Source organism: Macaca nemestrina, chromosome 2, assembly GCF_043159975.1.
Source record: "Macaca nemestrina isolate mMacNem1 chromosome 2, mMacNem.hap1, whole genome shotgun sequence".
Classification (NCBI taxonomy): domain Eukaryota; kingdom Metazoa; phylum Chordata; class Mammalia; order Primates; family Cercopithecidae; genus Macaca; species Macaca nemestrina.
Window position 1 is genome coordinate 164,191,358 of NC_092126.1, and position 19,129 is coordinate 164,210,486.

The 19,129-nt window shown below is 43.5% G+C and overlaps 1 protein-coding gene across 1 annotated transcript in view; it reads left to right on the forward strand.

Moving 5' to 3' along the window:
* The first annotated feature begins 15,454 nt into the window (after positions 1 to 15,454).
* LOC105470340 (CD80 molecule) overlaps positions 15,455 to 19,129 on the forward strand; it is a 33,652-nt gene continuing 29,977 nt past the window's right edge. The window contains exons 1-2 of the mRNA XM_011722201.3: positions 15,455 to 15,781; positions 17,264 to 17,562. Of these exons, the coding sequence (XP_011720503.1) occupies positions 17,463 to 17,562 (100 nt within the window). The 5' untranslated portion in view covers positions 15,455 to 15,781; positions 17,264 to 17,462. The remainder of the gene's footprint in view (positions 15,782 to 17,263; positions 17,563 to 19,129) is intronic.

Consider the following 19,129-nt stretch of genomic DNA (forward strand, 5'->3'; position numbering starts at 1 on the left):
ACTGCTTGAGACCAGGAGTTCGAGACCAGCCTGGGCAACATGGCGAAACCTGTTCTCTACAAAAAATACAAAAATTATCCAGGCATGTGCCTGTGGTCTGAGCTACTCAGGAGGCAGAGTTGGGAGGATTGCTTGAGCCCAGGAGGCAGAGGTTGCAGTGAGCTGAGATTGTGCCACTGCACTCCAGCCTGGAAGACAAAGCAAGATCCTGTCTCAAAACACAAACAGACAAACAAACAAACAAAAACAAAACAGAAAAACTGGGGTTGTTAGCAATTTGTTTGCTTTGAACTTTATGGTGCCTATGAACTTGCGACCATTAGCATGGACTCCTTACACATCCATGCTATCTGGTTTCAAATCCTTGTGATAACACTTGGGGGCCAGGCATGGTGGCTCATGCCTGTAATCCCAGCATTATGGGAGGCCAAGGCGGGTGGATCACGAGGTCAGGAGTTCGAGTCCAGCCTGACTAACATGGTGAAACCCAGTCTCTACTAAAAACAAAAAATTAGCCGGGCATGGTGGTGGGTGCCTGTAATCCCAGCTACTCGGGAGGCTGAGGCAGGAGAATCACTTGAACCCGGGAGGTGGAGGTTGCAGTAAACCAAGATCGTACCACTGCACTCCAGCCTGGGCAACAGAGTGAGACTCCATCTCAAAAAAAACGAAACAAAACAAAAACAAACAACAACAACAAAAAACACTAGCTTGAGTAAGTGACTTTAGACAAGTCACTTCATCTTGCTAAGCTTCACTTTCTGTTGTAAAGTAGGAAAAATAATAGTACATATTTCATAAAGTTGGTTTGAAGATTGCATGAAATAATTGAAAAATTTTAGCACAGTGCTTATCAATGTAGTAGTCATGCAAGAAAAAATTACTACCAGATCAGATACCTCTCTGTATTCCCAGTTCTCATCTCCATCACACACATGAGCCATTCTACCTTCTTTTCACATTAGTTAACACCTACTGACATCCTTTCTCCTCTGTCAAAATTAGAAAATGTTTCTGGGGCATCAAGGACATTGTCGTGTAAACCAACAGGATAATTTATCAGTTAGCATGTTTCTGGTTCCAAATAATGGCAAATAACATCACTCTTCCCCACCCCCAAAACACCACATACTCACCAGGCTTAAATAATAAAGACACTTATTATCTTATGTAACAAAATGTCTAAAGGTAAGAAGTCCCAGGGTTAATTCAGCAACTCAATACTATCATCAAAGGCCCTGTTCTTCTTATCTTTCTGACCTACTATCTTCAGTTATTTTTATCCCCAGACTGACGTTTTTAACTGGCACAAGATCACATTTTCCCCCATTTTAATTCATTTTATCAAATGTGTATAGAGGTCCTATTCTTCGGTGTGTTTTTGTTTAAACCATTTTGCTATTTTGTGTCTGCTAGTGAGTCCAAGAGGCCTTGCCTATTAATCACTTACTGTTAATTCCTTTGAAAATTTTTGTTTAGCTCTGATTATTTCAGATTATATATTTATGATTATATTGCAGTCAAGATAATGTGTATGCATAATAATACATTGCAGTTGCAGTTATAGACAGTGTCCAGTGGAAAAAGAGAGTGTCTCTTCTTTCAAGATAAAGAAACTATTCTCAAAGATCCTCCAGAAGTCTAAACCAATTCCTGGCAGGCAGGTTGGATTATGATGTTTCCCTTAGATCAATGATAGACACGTCTTCCCTGAAAGATAGTGGTAGGTTCTTTTACAAAAACCAGTGTTTGTTTGCGAAGGAAACAGTGAATGTTGTTCTGCCAAAAAGAACCAATAGTTACTTGGCATCTTACTAGGTGCTAGGCATTAGCATAGGTCCTAGAAAGACAAATATATTGCATACTTGGTTCCTTGCTCTTAGTTTTATTGAGGAAGACATATCATAGGCATCTTCATTACTCACCAATACTGAATCAATTGCTATGTTGAGGCTCTTGCTGAGAAATAAACTTGTAGGCCTTGGACCTGATCTCTAAGATCCTTCAGACACTTCATATATAAGGTAGGAACAATGACACTGTTCTTAACAAACTTGTCACTTACAAGAAAGATCTTTATACATTCTTCAGACATTAAACACCTGCTGTGTAAGTATGTGCTAGGCCCTGACAGCCCCTGCTCCTCTGGAGTACCCAAGTAATCTTACTTTTAGGCTTCTAACTATTTTTAAAATTACCAAAACAAGTGTTTATATGTTTTCTTAAATAACTTTATTGAGATATGACTGGCATACAAAAAGCGGTACATATTTAGCGTATACAACTTGATGAGTTTGAAGATAAGTACAGTAACTTTTTATAATAAAAGTAATGTATAATTGTAGTCAAAATGTTCTAAAAGAAATACCCACACACATTCACAAATATAAATGTTTCTGGATGTTCTGCACAAAATGTTCCCAATGGCAGAAAATTGGAAATATCCTCAATATCCATCTACAGGGGAGTATTCATTTCCTTCCCCTAAATTGTGACATAACTATTTATGGAAAAACTATGGAGCTGCTTAAAACCGTGAGGTAGACATAGACATGCTCACATGGGAAGAGCTTAGAGACACTTAACTGAAAAAAATAAAATTTTAGGCTGGGCGCGGTGGCTCACGCCTGTAATCCCAGCACTTTGGGAGACCAAGGTGGGTGAATCACCTAAGGTCAGAAGTTCAAGACCAGCCTGGCCAACATGGTAAAACCTTGTCTCTACTAAAACCACAAAAATTAGCCGGGCATGGTGGTGCAGGCCTGTAGTCCCAGCTACTCGGGAGGCTGAGGCAGGAGAATCACTGAACCCCAGAGGCAGAGGCTGCTGTGAGCCAAGATCGCGCCATTGCACTCCAGCGTGGGAAACAGAGCAAGACTCCATCTCAAAACAAACAGACAAAAAATTAAAAAGATTTAAAAAGATGAATATATATGGCCTTATTTATATTCGTGAGAAAAGCTGTGTGTGTGTGCATGTGCAAATGCACGTATATGTGTATAAAATGGATAGAAGGATAAATATCAAATTACTAATAATGATTACAGTTATCTCTGAGGATGAGGATGAGAGAGTTGTCAGGGAGTAGGAAGAGAGAGAAAGGGAAGCTTAATGCTTGCAATAAGCATTTTTGTATATTATGTGTATGAAGAAATTTTAGAAAACATAGACAAAATAGAAACCATCCACAGTTCATGATTCAGGTTGTATATATTTACAGTCTTTATTTTATGTACATGTTTTTTTGAACAAAAGTGGAATAATTTTGTGTATGCAATTTTATATCCTGTAAATAAAACTACTTACTTTTACATTATAAGTGTGTCTGTCTCATTTGCAATAGTATTATGACCGTAATTGATTCTAAATGTTCACATAAGGTCATGCTTTTAGAATAAACTCCCTTCCAATTTGACACAAAAAAGTCTAAGGCCCTAGTGGTCAGCTCCTCTACCACACCGTGGCTAAAACTGCTTCAACAGAAGGCAAATGGAAGCACAGAATCAAAAAACAGGAATTAACTCTTTGCCACTTTGGGGCCTGAATATGTGGATTATACATACATGACTGCCTAGCTGAATAATCGGAGCTTAAAAAAAAAAAAAAAAGTGAAAGAAAAGGGAGTTGGTTAAATAGGAAATGGTTGATAGGCAGGGCCACTTGGACTTACTAGCAGACACAAAATAGCAAAAAAGCTTAAAGAAAAACATACTACAGGTTAGACCTCTATATACATTTGTTAAAATGAATTTATTTATTTATTTATTTATTTTTTTTTTTTTTTTGAGACGGAGTCTTGCTCTGTAGCCCGGGCTGGAGTGCAGTAGCCGGATCTCAGCTCACTGCAAGCTCCGCCTCCCGGGTTTAGGCCATTCTCCTGCCTCAGCCTCCGGAGTAGCTGGGACTACAGGCGCCCGCCACCTCGCCCGGCTAGTTTTTTTTTGTATTTTTAGTAGAGACGGGGTTTCACGGTGTTAGCCAGGATGGTCTCGATCTCCTGACCTCGTGATCCGCCCGTCTCGGCCTCCCAAAGTGCTGGGATTACAGGCTTGAGCCACCGCGCCCGGCCTAAAATGAATTTAAATGAAGGAAAATGAAGAAAGCAGAAGAAAGCTAGTACAGGAGAAACAGGAAACCAAAAGTAGCTGCTCACATATCGTGTGTTTTCAATTCAATTCAAGAAGATTTAGTGAGCATCTGTGATGGCTAATTTTGTCAGCTTGGATAGGCCACAGTACCTAGATATTTGGTCAAACATTGTTCTAGATGTTTCTGTGCAGGTATTTTTTAAGATGAGATTCACATCTAAATCAGTAGCCTTTGAGTAAAGCAGATTACTCTCCCTAATGTGGATGAGCCTCATTCCAATCAGTTGAAAGCCTTAATAGAAAAAAGACTCGCCTCCCCCAAAGAAGAGAGAATTCTGCTAGCAGACTGCCTTTAGACTCCAGCTGCAACTCTTTCCTGGTCTTCAGCCTGCTGGCCTACCCTGTCGAACCTACCAGCCTCCACAATGGTATAAGCCAATTCCTCAAAGTAAACTCTCTTTCTCTGCATGTGCGTGTGTGTGTCCATCCTATCAGTTCTGTTTCTCAGAAGAACCTTGACTAATACAGTATCTAAAATGTGCCAGCCAGTCTGGTGCGGTGGGTCACGCCTGTAATCCCAGCACTTTGGGAGGCCGAGGCGCGCGGATCACCTGAGGTCGGGAGTTCGAGACCAGCCTGGCCAACAGCGTGAAACCCCATCTTAACTAAAAATACAAAAATTAGCTGGGCGTGGTGGCGGGTGCCTGTAATCCCAGCTACTTGGGAGGCTGAGGCAGGAGAATTGCTTGAACAGGGGAGGCAGAGGTTGCAGTGAGCCAAGATCGCACCATTGCACTCCAGTCTGGGCAACAAGAGCAAAACTCTGACTCAAAAATAATACAAATAAATAAATAAATAAAATGTGCCAGCCAAGCACATGCTTGGTGCTTCTTGCAGCTACAGAGGTAGGGCAAAAATCACATGAGGAGAGGAGACACTGTACAGGACAATGGCACGAAGCTGTGAGAGTGTGGAAAGAGAGAACGGTCAAGGTACATGGTTGGCACCTATGAGAGAGTTAATGTTATCAGCTCAGTCAGGGTGTTCAGAGAGCGGCATCCAGAAGATCAGCTCATCAGTGAAAACAGGCTCAGACTCCACCGCTGATTTCAACCAACCACATAACTGCTGTCCCTTCCTTTTGCAGTTTTGACACACAACTGACCATCATTCTGTCCTGATAAGAGACCACCAGTCACAGATTGGTTTGGGCCAGTCTACAGAGGACCTGCAGTGAGGGTTTTTGTGTCCTCTGCTTCACCTTTTAACATCAGAGGGCCGAGAACTCCACCCTCAGATCATGCTGATGCTGTCATTTTTTGTACAAGGCACACCTTAAAGGGGCATGAAGCTCAATTGCACATGCACATGTTTCTCCTTTCATAAATATTCATGATTTCTCCTATAGCTTATTAAATACGTGTATTTTTGTAATCCCAGCTACTTGGGATGCTGAGGCGTAAGAATCGCTTGAACTCGGGAGATAGAGGTTGAAGTGAGCTGAGATTGTGCCACTGCACTCCAGCCTGAGTGACAGAGTGAGACCCTGTCTCAATAAATAAATACATAAATAAATACATATGTGTATTTGGCCGCCCTGCTCAGCATACATTCCTGTTCCCTTTGCCCTTCCCTCGAAGTGCCTCTTTTTGGCTTCTGGCTGGAAGGCTATACTTCCCAGACTGAGAACGGACACCCTGCGGTCTGCAACCCTTTATGAAAAATAAAGCTCTCCTTTCCAGATTTATAAACTTGTCAATTCTCAGTTGACGACAGTTTCTTTTTTTCCTTTTTTCTTTTTTTTTTTTTTTTGAGACGGAGTCTGGCTCTGTCCCTCAGGCCGGAGGGCAGTGGTGTGATCCCAGCTTGCTGCAACCTCCACTTCCCAAGTTCAATCAATTCTCCTGCCTCAGCTTCCCAAGTAGCTGGGATTTCAGGTGCTTGCCACCACGCCCGGCTAATTTTTGTATTTTTAGTGGAGAGGGGATTTCACCATGTTGGCCAGGCTGGTCTTGAACTCCTGACCTCAAGTGATCCACCTGCCTCAGCCTCCCAAAGTGCTGGGATTGTAGGCATGAGTCACTGTGCCTGGCTGACAATAACTTTCTAGGGAGGAAGCTGAGGCCAGTGAAGACAGTTACTCAGAGTTTATATAACTCAGTTTCACACGTGGAGAGAAGTGGGCCTGGCCTTTTGAACTCCCAGCCAGGACTTCTTCCATTCCTTCTACTGTCACTTAGAAAAAAATTGAAATTACGTGATAGACTAAACATCTATTAAAGATATGAACCTCTTGAGTCTGATTTTTAAAATATTTGCTGGGTACAGTGACTCATGCCTATAAACCTAGTATGCTGGGAGGCAGAGGTGGGAGGATCACTTGAGTCCAGGAGTGCAAGACCAACCTGTGCAACAATGTGAGACCCTGTCTCTGCAAAATAAATAAATAAATAAAATTATCCAGGTGTGGTGGTGCACACCTGTAGTCCCAGCTACTGAGGAGGCTGGGGCAGGAGGATTGCTTGAGCCTGAGAGTTTGAGGTTACAATAAGCTAGGGTCACACAACTGCACAGTAGCCTAAGTGACAGAGTGAGACCCTGTCTCTAAATAAATAAATAAATAAATAAATATTCTATACCCTGCCCCCAAAGAGGGTTAAGTCTCTTCTTGATGACACTCTAATAGTTGTATTTAAAGAAAAATCTAAGATATGCATTGTAATTCTAACAAGAGGTAGTAATCAAATATAGCAAGAGGTAGAGATGGGAGACTATATGGAGAGGAGCAAAAGAGGTAAGTGGATACAAACTGGTGTTTTAAAACCTAGGAGTGGCCGGGTGTGGTGGCTCACACCTGTAATCCCAGCACTTTGGGAGGCCGAGGCAGGCGGATCACAAGGTCAGGAGTTCAAGACCAGCCTGGCCAACATGGCAAAACCTCCTCTTTACTAAGAATACAAAATTATCTGGGCGTGGTGGTGCAAGCCTGTAATCCCAGCTACTCGGGAGGCTGAGGCAGGAGAATCGCTTGAACCTGGGAGGCAGAAGTTGCAGTGAGCCAAGATCATGCCACTACACTGTAGCCTGGGTGACAGACCCATACTCCATCTCAAAGAATTAAAAAAAAAACCCTAGGAGCAGCTTCCACCCTTCCCTGCAGAGCGGAAAGAGACCCGAGGGAAGTCCATGTGGATGTGAATCCTGCCCCTCCCAACAATGCAGTAGCCTGCTCCTGTAGGTCAGGGCTTTCCAGCCTTTGCTCTGGAGATCCACCAGTACTTTTCAAATCTTCTTTGGTACATTTCCTAGCAGATGACCTCTGTTGCTCCCTTTCTCCTGGTTTTGCTGGGATTTCCCACAGGAAGAGAAGCTCAGCTGGCCAGCTGAGTCCCAAGTTCCGCTTCCAGGGTTTGCAATGAAACATCAATCCTCCTGCCCACGGTCCCATCCTAAGGGGACTTCACTGCCTGCTAGACTCTCAGTAGGTGAAAATACAGTTTCTAGGAAGTAAAAAGTGACTGCTCCTGAAACCAAAAGTTTGGAGAGCCCTACTGAAGTTATCTTTCTTTCATGCGGCCTCTGCCCCACAATCCCTCCATTGGGGTCAACCTGGGAAAATACACGAATCTACTCTCATTTCTGTTTCTAGAAGAGTCCTTGAGACAAAGGGTAAAGAAAAATCTAGTCAGGGGACATTTTGTTCCTCTCGTTTTTCCAGCTAGCTCCTTCTCCCTCTGATGAGGCAACAGTCCCTCATTCCTTGGTCTCTGGCATTCATTCCTAAAATTACTCTCTGGAGAGAACTCCTGAAGTTTAGGGTGGTGCATCTAAAAAAGGACACCAAAAGGTTTCAAATGGCAGCCAGTTTAGGCACATTTCCTAGTTGTGTCTGGGGCTATTGGAGGAGTCACTCAACTTCTACCAGTGGCCACTGGAGAAATCAATTCAGGCTCCGGAGAGATTCAGTCGGAGAGTGCTGCTAAGGATCTTCACTCCATAAAATCCTGTTCTTCATCATGTGGTACTTGTATAAATCAGACCCTCAAGTGGTCAAATCCTTCTCGTATTCAAATCATAGGTAAATATCCACACGAGGTTAACTTTTTTGGTTTTTGTTTGTTTGTGTGTTTGTTCGAGTCAGAGTCTCACTCGGTTGCCCAGGCTGGAGTGCAATTGTTCAATCTCAGCTCACTGAAACCTCCGCCTCCCAGGTTCAAGCAATTCTCATGCTTCAGCCTCCGGAGTAGCTGTGATTACAGGCACCCACCACCATGCCCAGCTAATTGTTTAATTTTTAGTAGAGATGGGGTTTTGCCATGTTGGCCAGGCTAGTTTCAAACTCCTGACCTCAAGTGATCCCCCCTCCTTGGCCTCCCGAAGTGCTGGGATTACAGGCGTGAGCCACCACACCCGGCCACAGGTTAAGTTTTAAATGTTGACCCTTCTAGAAAGAGTTAGTGAAGGGGAACTTCCCCTTTCCATTCAAGTCTTGCAATTTCTCTTTAATTTTAGGAACAGAATCAAACTCCTTTTCCGAAATCTGGAAACCATGACCTTTGACGTTGTGGACCAACGTAATATAAAACAAATGGCAACTGTTTGATTTATTTTTCAGAATAATACACAAAAAGGAAGAAGTAGGGGTCAGAGCTGGGGAGAAGGGAGGGAGGAGGAACAGGCTGCCTCCATGACCCTTCAGCTCTAATTCATTCACGTCATGGTGGCCCACTTTGAAAGCATAGATTATGTCTGGCTTCTCCTACTGCCTGGTCCTTGGTTCCTGTTTCTCAGGGGGCAGGGAAAATGAAATAGAAAACTGAAAAGGGTGACTTTTATAACTTTGTTAGTGGTTCTGGTGGACAGTGTGTCAGGGCTGGGGAGTGGCAGCCAGTGGCAGTGACATGTAATGCCTCAGATCCTAGAATCGTGGACGGCCCGGGATCCCACCACAGTTCCATACTCTCAGGCAGAGAAACCTCTGTTTTTCCAAAACAGGATTTGTCTCTTCTCTTCTTAAAGCATCAGGCAATAAAAATTTGCAACCTTCTTTGAAAGTCACCTTTTCCAGCTTCAACACAAAAAAAGTTTTCCTTAAACACAATCAAAATTTATCCTGCTTACATGTAGATTATTTTCTCCAGTTTGGTCGCCTACAGATGTAGAGGGCATTTATGTCCCTGACTAGCTCAAAACAAAGAAACAGACACACCTCAAAGCCACAGAGGATCATTACCAAATGCCTCAAAACCACTTGGCCCGTCTAAAACATCTCGGCTCCCCATTCCTCTGTTCTCTGAGCTACCTGGTTTAGCATCCTTTTTGTTATTGTTTGTTACTTTCTGCCGGATCCTGTCCACATTTAGTTTGAAGTTGGAAGTAATATTTCAATAAGGATCTGGGTTCATGTAGAAAGAATCCAAAAAGATAATTTCTGGCCATGGTGTGTCATGTTGCCACTCATATCTCGCAATATGTTGTTGGCATTTTCGCCACACTGCAGACTTAAATTCAGCTAGCTGCCCTGCTCTTTTTCTGCTGTTTCTTTTTCTTAGGATCTGTCCACATTGTCCTATCTCTCCTGGTCAAACCATTTTGCTTCTCCAGTGTTTGAACCCTTCCAGGCACATAGTAGGCACTCAATAAATTTGGGGGTGGGTGGGTGGGGAGGGATTGGATTGGTGCCAAATGAGTGGCACAGACATAGGACCTCAGAGAAGGGAAAGAGCAGATGGATATTTAGAAGAGTCAGGAAAGCTTCTTGGGGAAGTGGCATTTGGCCTGGTCCTTTGAGGAAGAAAGATGTTTAGATGGGCAGAGAGAATGGGGAAAGGCAGCCAAGGAAGTTGGGGGACAGTGTGTCAAGAGTCACAGGCAGGAAGAGTAAGATGCCAAGTATAGGAGGGAGAGTGGGCAGTGGGCAGTAAGAAGAGGGCCCTCACTCTGAATGAGGGCTAGCTCTGAATGTCCATTTCTCTTCATTTTAGCATTTTGGTGATTTCCATCTCAAAGAACCAGAAAGAACGTGACAACATTTTAAGATGAAGAGGTGAACTCTTCCACTTTGATGACATTTGCTGCCAGCTTTAGCAGACTGTGGCACTCCTGGGGAGCACCATAGCCTTAAAGCCTAGATCAGCCGCCCTATGCGGGGTGCAAGCCTTATAGACGTGCTGGGTTAAAGTAGGGAAAGGAGCCAGGAGCATTTCAACCCTCCACAGAGAAGCTGACGGTCACTGCCACCATATTCTGTGACAGAAAACAGTGTGAAGATGCTGGGGAATTGTATTGAAATGGTCAGAAGGCTTCTTGTTATCCTTCACTGCCGAGACTGCAGCCACATCTAAAAATGAACTTCTAAACTCCATGGGAGGGTAATGTTAGAACATGAAAAACTCCCCTGAAAATTTTTGTCAGTGCAATAACGGGTTTTGTTTGCGTGGCACTGTGGGAAACGGGTTTTCCCAGCAGTCAGGCTAGCACCGTGGGACCTGAGTAGGCAACCTGCAAATGGCAGCACTTACAGTAATTCTGAGGCCACTGCCTGGAGCCAGCCCAGCCTTCCCTGTGGATGCTGAAAGGAAGGGTAGGAAGTTTGAGCTCAGGCTGGCTTTATCAGCTGAGGAGGTGAAGTGGCTCTGAGGTCAAGAGTGGAAAGATGGAATCTTCGTTTCCACAGAGATCATCTTGCTCAGGGGTAAAGCAAAGGGCCAGGCTTCCCCTACAGTGTCACAACAGCCTCTGCACCACGTGTGCTTCCTGAGTCACAAAGCTGCATCTCCCTCTCCTCATCTCTTCCTGCTGGGTCCTCTACAGTCTGTGACTGTGTTTTCATTTCATTTATGGTGTCTTTCATTGTACACATATTTTTAATTTTTATGAACTCAAATCTGTGTATCTTTTCTTTTTTCATGGCTTCCAAGTTTTGTGGCTTGCTCACCCTAGAATTACAAAAATATACTTTCATAAATTTATCCTTTAAATTTTTCACATAAAATTTTTTAAAATAATTTCTTTCACTTTTATTACAGTAAAGCCAAGGATGGATTAAAAAAATAACTGGCGGTGACGAATTTACACTGAGGAGCAGTAATTCCTGCTCTATTCTTCTCCAACCCTGGGTCTGCTCCTCAGAACAAACTCATTTAAAGTGTTTTTGTTATTGTGTTTTGTTTTGTTTCATTTTTGAAACAGACTCTTGCTCTGTCACCCAGGCTGGAGTGCAATGGCACAACCTTAGCTCACTGCAACCTCCACCTCCCAAGTTCAAGCAAGTCTCATGGCTCAGCCTTCCGAGTAGCTGGGATTACAGACGTGAACCACCATGCCCAGCTAATTTTATTTATTTATTTATTTATTTATTTATTTATTTATTTATTTTTGTAGAGATGGGGTTTCACCTTATTGGCCAGCTGGCCTCGAACTCCTGGCCTCAAGTGATCCGCCCGCCTCAGCCTCCGAAAGTGCTGGGATTACAGACATGAGCCACTGCGCCCAGCCTCCTTTTAGATCTTTTACTTGGTTTTGTTTTGTTTTGTTTTCCAGTAATATAGGTGTTCGGGGTCAGCTTCCTTTGCCCTTCTTCATCCATCACCACCTCCAGTGTCCTGAAATTTACCTTAGAAATCTGTGGTTCACAGGTCATGCTCCTAGACCCATTGAAGGAGGAAGAGGAATTAAACACATCCCATTAGTACATAATCTTGGAAGAGGAGCCTTCTGAATTTTACAATCAGGATTGGGGAAACCCTGTAAAGTACCTGCCTGGTGTTCCTTTCTTCCAGCCTCTTTGATTAAGTCACATCAAGATGCTAATGGCAAAGTTGTTTAATGGGTGTTTCACCAAGGCAGGTTAGGATTTCACTGGGATTCTTAAAATTTGAGGGTGCCTGTGATCGTCAAAATTTTTATTCATATAGTCCCTCATGAAATTTCTAAAACTCAGCTAGGCGCAGTGGCTCACGCCTGTAATCCCAGCACTCTGGGAGGCCGAGGCGGACTGATCACAAAGTCAGGAGTTTGAGACCAGCCTGGCCAAAATGGTGAAACCCTATCTCTACTAAAAATACAGAAATGTAGCCTGGCATGGTGGCACACGCCTGTAGTCCCAACTACTCGGGAGGCTGAGGCAGAAGAATTGCTTGAACCTAGAAGGCAGAGGTTGCAGTGAGCCAAGATTGCACCACTGCACTCCAGCCTGGGCGGCAAAGCAAGACTCCATCTAAAAAAGAAAAGAAAAGAAATTTCTAAAACTCTGTATTTCTTTGTTCATTTTAAGTTGACATCTATAACTTTCTATTACTTCAAATACCTGGAAAAAATATCACTTCCAGTGCATTGTAATAATGTATCAAGTAGAAGTGGCAAAAATCAGTGAAAACATTTATTTGATCTGAGTAAATGTTCAAGAAAATAGAAAGCATGAACTTACCTCTAATCTGTGTTCCCTTTACTTGAAAATTTAATGTTGATCTACCAGAGGTAAGGCGGAAATTGTCACGTCCATATTCCTTGCAATTATTCAAAATATGCATCTGAGACCAGAACAAGACACAGGTGAAGAAGGGTGTTCACTAGGCCCCTTCTGCCAATACAGAAGGTGACAGTGCAGTGGAGTCCTTTCATAGCAAGTTCTGCCTGCATGATTTCCAAAGCTTGAGTATTCCAAATCTAAGGTGAATAGGGTAGTATCCACTAAGCCCTGCCAAAAACTTGTTGCTGAGATGAAGGAAGTCTCGCTGCAGTCAGTATTTCTCACCCACACACTTTGCTCTCTTTCTGGCTGGTATGGGAAGAATGGTGTCTTTTTTTTTTTTTTTTTTTTTTTTTTTGAGACAGAGTCTCAAAAAACTCAGACTGGATTGTAGTGGTGCTATCTCAGCTCACTGCAACCCCTGACTCCCAAGTTCAAGTGATTCTCCTGCCTCAGCCTCCCGAGTAGCTGGGATTACAGGTGCCCGCCACCATGCCTGGCTAATTTTTGTATTTTTAGTAGAGACAGGGTTTCACCATATTGGCCAGGTTGGTCTTGAACTCCTGACCTTGTGATCCACCCACCTCAGCTTCCCAAAGTGCTGGGATTACAGGCGTGAGCCACTGTGCCCGGCTGGCGTCTTTGATGATAGGTAGGAAGTAGAAGACGCAAGTTTATTAAATAAAAGCTGCCGTCATTCCTGCCACCCCACTACATCTATTTCTTTTGTTGTTTTTTTTTGTTTTGTTTTTTTGTTTCTGGTTTTGTTGTTGTTGTTGTTTGTTTGTTTGTTTTTTGTTTTTCTTTTTGACAGAGTCTCACTCTGTCCCCCAGGCTGGAGTGCAATGGCACAATCTTGGCTCACTGCATCTTCCGCCTCCTAGGTTCAAGTGATTCTCTTGTTTCAGCCTCCTGAGTAGCTGGGATTACAGGCTCCTGCCACCACACCTGGCTAATTTTTGTATTTTTAGTAGAGATGGGGTTTTGCCATGTTGTCCAGGCTGGTCTTGAACTCCTGACCTCAGGGGATCCACCTGCCTCTGCTTCCCAAAGTGCTGGGATTACAGGCGTCAGCCACCATGCCCGGCAATACATGTATTTCTAATGCCATGTATCTACTTAATAGTAATATAGGCAAGATAGGAAGGACACATTGGCCCGATCTTGGGCTTATATTGTCTTGATTTAAGGAGGCCAAATTGATAAAAGCACCAGTATTTCAAATGGTCCCTTTATTTGACACTCTGAAGTTTTTTTTACTTTCTAGAATGTTGTACCACAGTAAGATTCAGGTTGGGTGAGAGGTAAGCCTTTCTTTTTACATGAGGTTAAGGCCAGGATCCTTCTCACTGCAAGTTAAGTTTTAGGAAAGAATACATAACAAGACTGAAAACCTAAAAATTGATTCTCTTAAAAACTATCAGTGCCCACATACCCTGTGAAAATCCCCAACTGTTCTCAGGAGTACGAGTACTTCAGTTTGAAGAGCTTGCCTCAGCCCAAGTGAATGCATCTTGTGGCAGGGAAGTGCATGCATTGTGGGGTGCCAGTAGTAGTGACGCTTTAGAAGTGGACCTATTTAGAAGTGGAAAACACCTGTATTCTTCCTCTCTCTTTCTTTAGGATGATTTTCACTCTCCCAACCCAATGGACACCCAGAAGCCTCATGCTTTCATCCTTCCTAGTCATCTTTTTATTTAAAGGGATCTCAGTGTCTTCAGTAACACTGAAAAATATAGGATGGCTAGCAGCTCAAATTGCTATTTTTGCTAGGAAAGTTTGTTTTCTAATGGCCTTAAGTCAATATTCAGACACTTCTATACCATATTCACAATGTTTGTCACGTTCATATACCATGTCTACTATCATTTTCTTATTTCTCTCTAAATGTACTCTTCATTCTACATGCTTAATTTAGAAAAAAACTATTGTATCTCCACCACACTGAATATCCCTGCTGTCTTAGCTTGCATTCTCCAGAAAGCCAAGCTGGAGATAAAGGCTTGAGTGAAGTAATTTATTTGGAAACATTGGTCCAGCAATGCAGGCCTGGGAAGGAGGCACAGCCAGTACAAGGAAGCCTCACAGAGGTGACCACTGTTAGGGGCCACTGGTACTTGATCCCACAGGGACTTTCTGGGGAGCCTCACGCAATGTCCGTCAGAACTGTTCACCTGGGAGGCAAAGGAGGAAGCAGTTATCCACCAGCTTCCAACCCTCTTGGTCAAGAGCAGCTCCATGGGCATCGACTTCCCTGTATTTCTGGATTGCACATGCTTGAGTGAACTTTCAAAGAATGCCAAGACAGCAGAGAAGCCCTGGGTGAGGACAGAATGGAATCAAAGTGTGGATCCTGCAGGCCCATGCAAGGTGCTGTCAGGTTCCACCTGTGCAAACAAGTACACTGGTCCAGCATGGGTCAGCTGCTCACTCACAGGGGCTCCAGAATCCTGCAAAGGGGCACACAGGGGTGGGTGGCAAGCTAGTTGGAAATGGGAGTGATGGGCATGACTAAAGTCTTCCTCACCCCACCTGAGATGCACTCAACTGTGGCTAGGGTGACCAGAATTCACTGTCCAGCGTCGCTGGCAAGAGCCCACTCTCTGAAGATGGTGGGATGCAGAGGTGGGAGTACAGTTGAGGGTGATCTTGTGAGCTGAGCACTCTCCCACAAGTGTCCCCTACATATGAGGTCGACAGCTTATTCCTGCAGGGACTCAGGAGTAACTCTGGGTGCTAAAACAAAACTTGAGACCAGCACAGGAACAGCCAGCCCATGAAGTTCGCCTTCCATCACACAGCAAGGCTAGCGGGATGCCCCTCCCTCTTCTTGGGCATCATTCTTCACTTCCCCTACGCCGCCGGGTGCTCTTGGTGTTTTGTGTTTGTTAGTCTGTGCACGGTGGTGAGGGAGGCTGCTGTGTGATTTGCCCCAGACACAGCCTCTGCAAAAGCAACTGGGAGAAGTCAGCAGCAGAGGCAGCTTCCTCTGCTGTCCAATAAAACTGCTTGCGCTGACAAAGTACTTCTGAGTCAATTCAAATCTTCTGTCAAGCAACTGCAGGCTAGAAGGGGAAATGCCACCTCTCTGATAGACGACCCACCCGAAGAAAACGGAGCGACTCATCATTGCTTTATAGACTACAAGAAGAGAACATCTCAGAAGTGGAGTCTCATCTGAAATCAAAGGAGTTAAAGAAAAAGTGGAATTTTTCTTCAGCAAGTAAGTACATTTACTATTATCTTACTGTGGGATAGCTTGGTAGAACTAGTTACCAGCAACCTCACTGCTTTTTAAACAAACACACCGCCACTACCACCTCCTGGATCCATGCTTGCCCTCAAAGGAAACTTCAGGGTCTCATTCCCACAGGAGGCTGTGGCTTCCCAACACATTTGGAGCATCATAGTCAGCATTGTGGCCCTTTATTTTAAAATGTCCTAGATGCTAGCAAATATTATTTTTGTGGGCTGTATTTGAATTTCTCAAGCCAGTAAAATTCAAGTGAAAGTCGGAAAATCGCTTGAGCTTGGGAGGTTGAGACTGTGGTGAGCTATGGTCACGCCACTGCACTCCAGCCTGTGCGACAGAGCAAGATTCTATCTTAAGAAAAACAAATTCTGGTGAATAAGTCTCTTTTAGCTAATCCTGCCTAAAATGCATGATGACTAACAAAACAATATGGCGTGACGAACTCTAGCTTCAGCGTGGTCTCCAAAGAGGACACTCAAGTATTCTCCGAGCAGCACGGAGCTGTGTCCTAGTAGCAGCCTGAAGGCGTGACGGTGGAGCACAGTGTTCATTTTCATTTCTCAATTTTGACATATTTACTGGAAAAATTAAACCCTAGCCGTCTCACATGAGATCACATAATTTTTTTTTTTCTCTGTCACCCAGGCTGGAGTGCAGTGGTGCAATCTTGGCTCACTGTAGCCTCCACCTCCTGGGTTCAAGCAATTCTCGTGCCTCAGCCTCCCAAGTGGCTGGGATTACAGGCACCCACTACCGCACCTGGCTAATTTTTGTATTTTTGGTAGAAATGGGGTTTTGCCACATTGGCCAGGCTGGTCTGGAACTCCTGACCTCAAGTGATCCGCCCACCTCAGCCTCCCAAAGTGCTGGGATTACAGGCATGAGCCACCACGCCTGGCCCTGGAGTACATAATTTTAATAAGTAACGTGTGCAGTGTCTTTTTTCCCTCCCTTTTTATGGATAGACTTTTCTGGTTATTGAGATATCATACCCCTTTATGATATGTTATTTGAGCAGCGGGTTTAAAGAATTGAGATACCTGTTTTCTTATGTTAATATGTCAAGAAAGAAGTTATTTCATAACTTAGGTCCTGCCTTGGACAAAATACACCCTTACTGTCTGCTCTGTGTTTCTTGGTGTGTTCAGAAGAGAATTTGAACTTTTGGAGGCTGGCTAGCAGATATGGAGGGTCCTTAGAGCTCTCTGTGTTTCTAACCAAATCTTAATCCCGCCTATTAAGTAGAAAGCCTTTACATGGAAGGGCTGTGGTTGGTTCTTGGAACTGATCCCTTCACAGAATTTCAACTTTCTTTCCCTCAGGGTCATGCCCTGCTTTAGCGGTTGCTTAGGTTAAACTCTCTAACTAATTTTAGCAGGCAACTCTGGAGTTTTACAACTCACAGTAGGCACACCTTCCTTCCTGGATGACTTTTATTTGTTCCTTTTTCAGGTTGTGAAACTAAATCCACAACCTTTGGAGACCCAGGAACACCCTCCAATCTCTGTGTGCTTTGTAAACATCACTGGAGAATCCTCTGGGCTGGCAATTGGATTGTCACCACCCTGCCTGTTTTGTGCCTGGGAAGTGCCCTGGTCTTGCTTGGCTCCAAATTGTTGGCTTTCACTTTTGACCCGAAGCATCTGAAGTCATGGGCCACACATGGAGGCAGGGAATCTCACCATCCAAGTGTCCATACCTCAAGTTCTTTCAGCTCTTGGTGCTGGCTTGTCTTTCTCATTTCTGTTCAGGTAAGCAACTTTCAGGAACTTAACGGAGTCAACTGCTACAGGGTTAAGAGAAAGGAGGTGGGGTTCTCTGAGCTGCTCCTTTCTATTATCCTATCAGCTGGAAGGAACCTTCAGGGTGTTTTCAGAACATTTTAAAGATGAGAAGACTGTGGTTCAAAGAGGTTAAAGGACATTCCTATCATCACACAGCAAGTTAGCAACCAAGTTAACTCAAGAACGTACAAGGAAGCATGGAAGGGACGGTGTTATTTTAACAAAACCACAGAGCTGATTCATAATGGTCTCTTTCATTAGATGAGTATTAGATGCTCACGTACATTTTGTGATGTGCTAATACCAGCCTCAGAGTCCATTCCCAAACTATATTTTCATGATACAGCTCAGTGAAAGTGTCCTGCTTCTAAAGTTGAACAATGGTGATCTTCTTTCCAATTTGAAGGCGGGAGAGTAGTTGAGGACAATTCCTCTTAATGAGGTTAATCTTCTTAACCTTCTTAAGTTCCTCTTAATACATTAATCTTATTTGTTCTGTTTTGGATGCTGAGATCTTTTTTCAACATTGGCATCTGACTTTAAGTGGTATCAGATTTAACATAAAATTATATTTTTAGTTGTTTCTAATCTGCCACAGAGGTATTACATATATGTCCTGAAAGTAATAATTTGACTTCCAGAGGTTTTTGTTCCTGCTCAGGTGATCTTAAGAGTGCTGAACTTTTGGGACTGTCAAGAAGGGTGAGGCTTGTCCCTGGTGGCAGGATGGTTCTGATTTTTTTTTTTTTTAAGTCAGAAAACAAAAGATCTGTTTTCTAGTGAGCAGCATACCTCCTGGTTTCCCACAAATCAAGAAGTTTGGGCTCCAGCATGATTTGCCAGTCTGCAAAGACCTGACTATTAAGGGTTCTTGTCTTAAAAACTTCTCACGTAAAGTACTGCCTAGAATATCAGAGGTGTGAGAGAGAGGTAGAGGGAAGGGAAGAGGAGTTGGGGGCACACAGATTACTTGACTGCAATGGTGGTCATTTAAAATTTTCTCTCCAGAGCTATTTTGCATTGTTTTCAGGACCAAGAGAACCATGGCTTACATTTCACAATTTACACCTCAGATTTTGTATATATTTGACAGTTACATTACATTTCCAACAGTTACAATTTCCTTCTGGGGAGCTGGGGAAGCATTCCCAAACTAGTCTTCTGGGGAGTACAGAGGAGTTTAAAATATTTAGAAGGAAATTTGTACAGGCTTCCCAGAAATAAGGGAGGTGGGAAGGGAGAGAGAATAGAAAGAGGGAGAACGATAAAAAAGTAAAAGAAGACATAAAATAAAAATTAAAACCCAAACTTTAGAAACTGTACCAGGAAAATTAGAGTCAGAGTTAAATGGAAAGAGATCTTTGAGCTAAAGAAAGATGTTTAGGAAAGCACCTTGTTCTCCAGCTATATCCTGATTTTACTGCTGCTGTGACTAAGTCAATGAACCACCTACTGTGTGCCAGGTGGGCCATAAAGTCGAGGCTAAGATTTCTGCACTCAAAGAGGTCTGCATATGTTAGTTGGGGGAATGCAA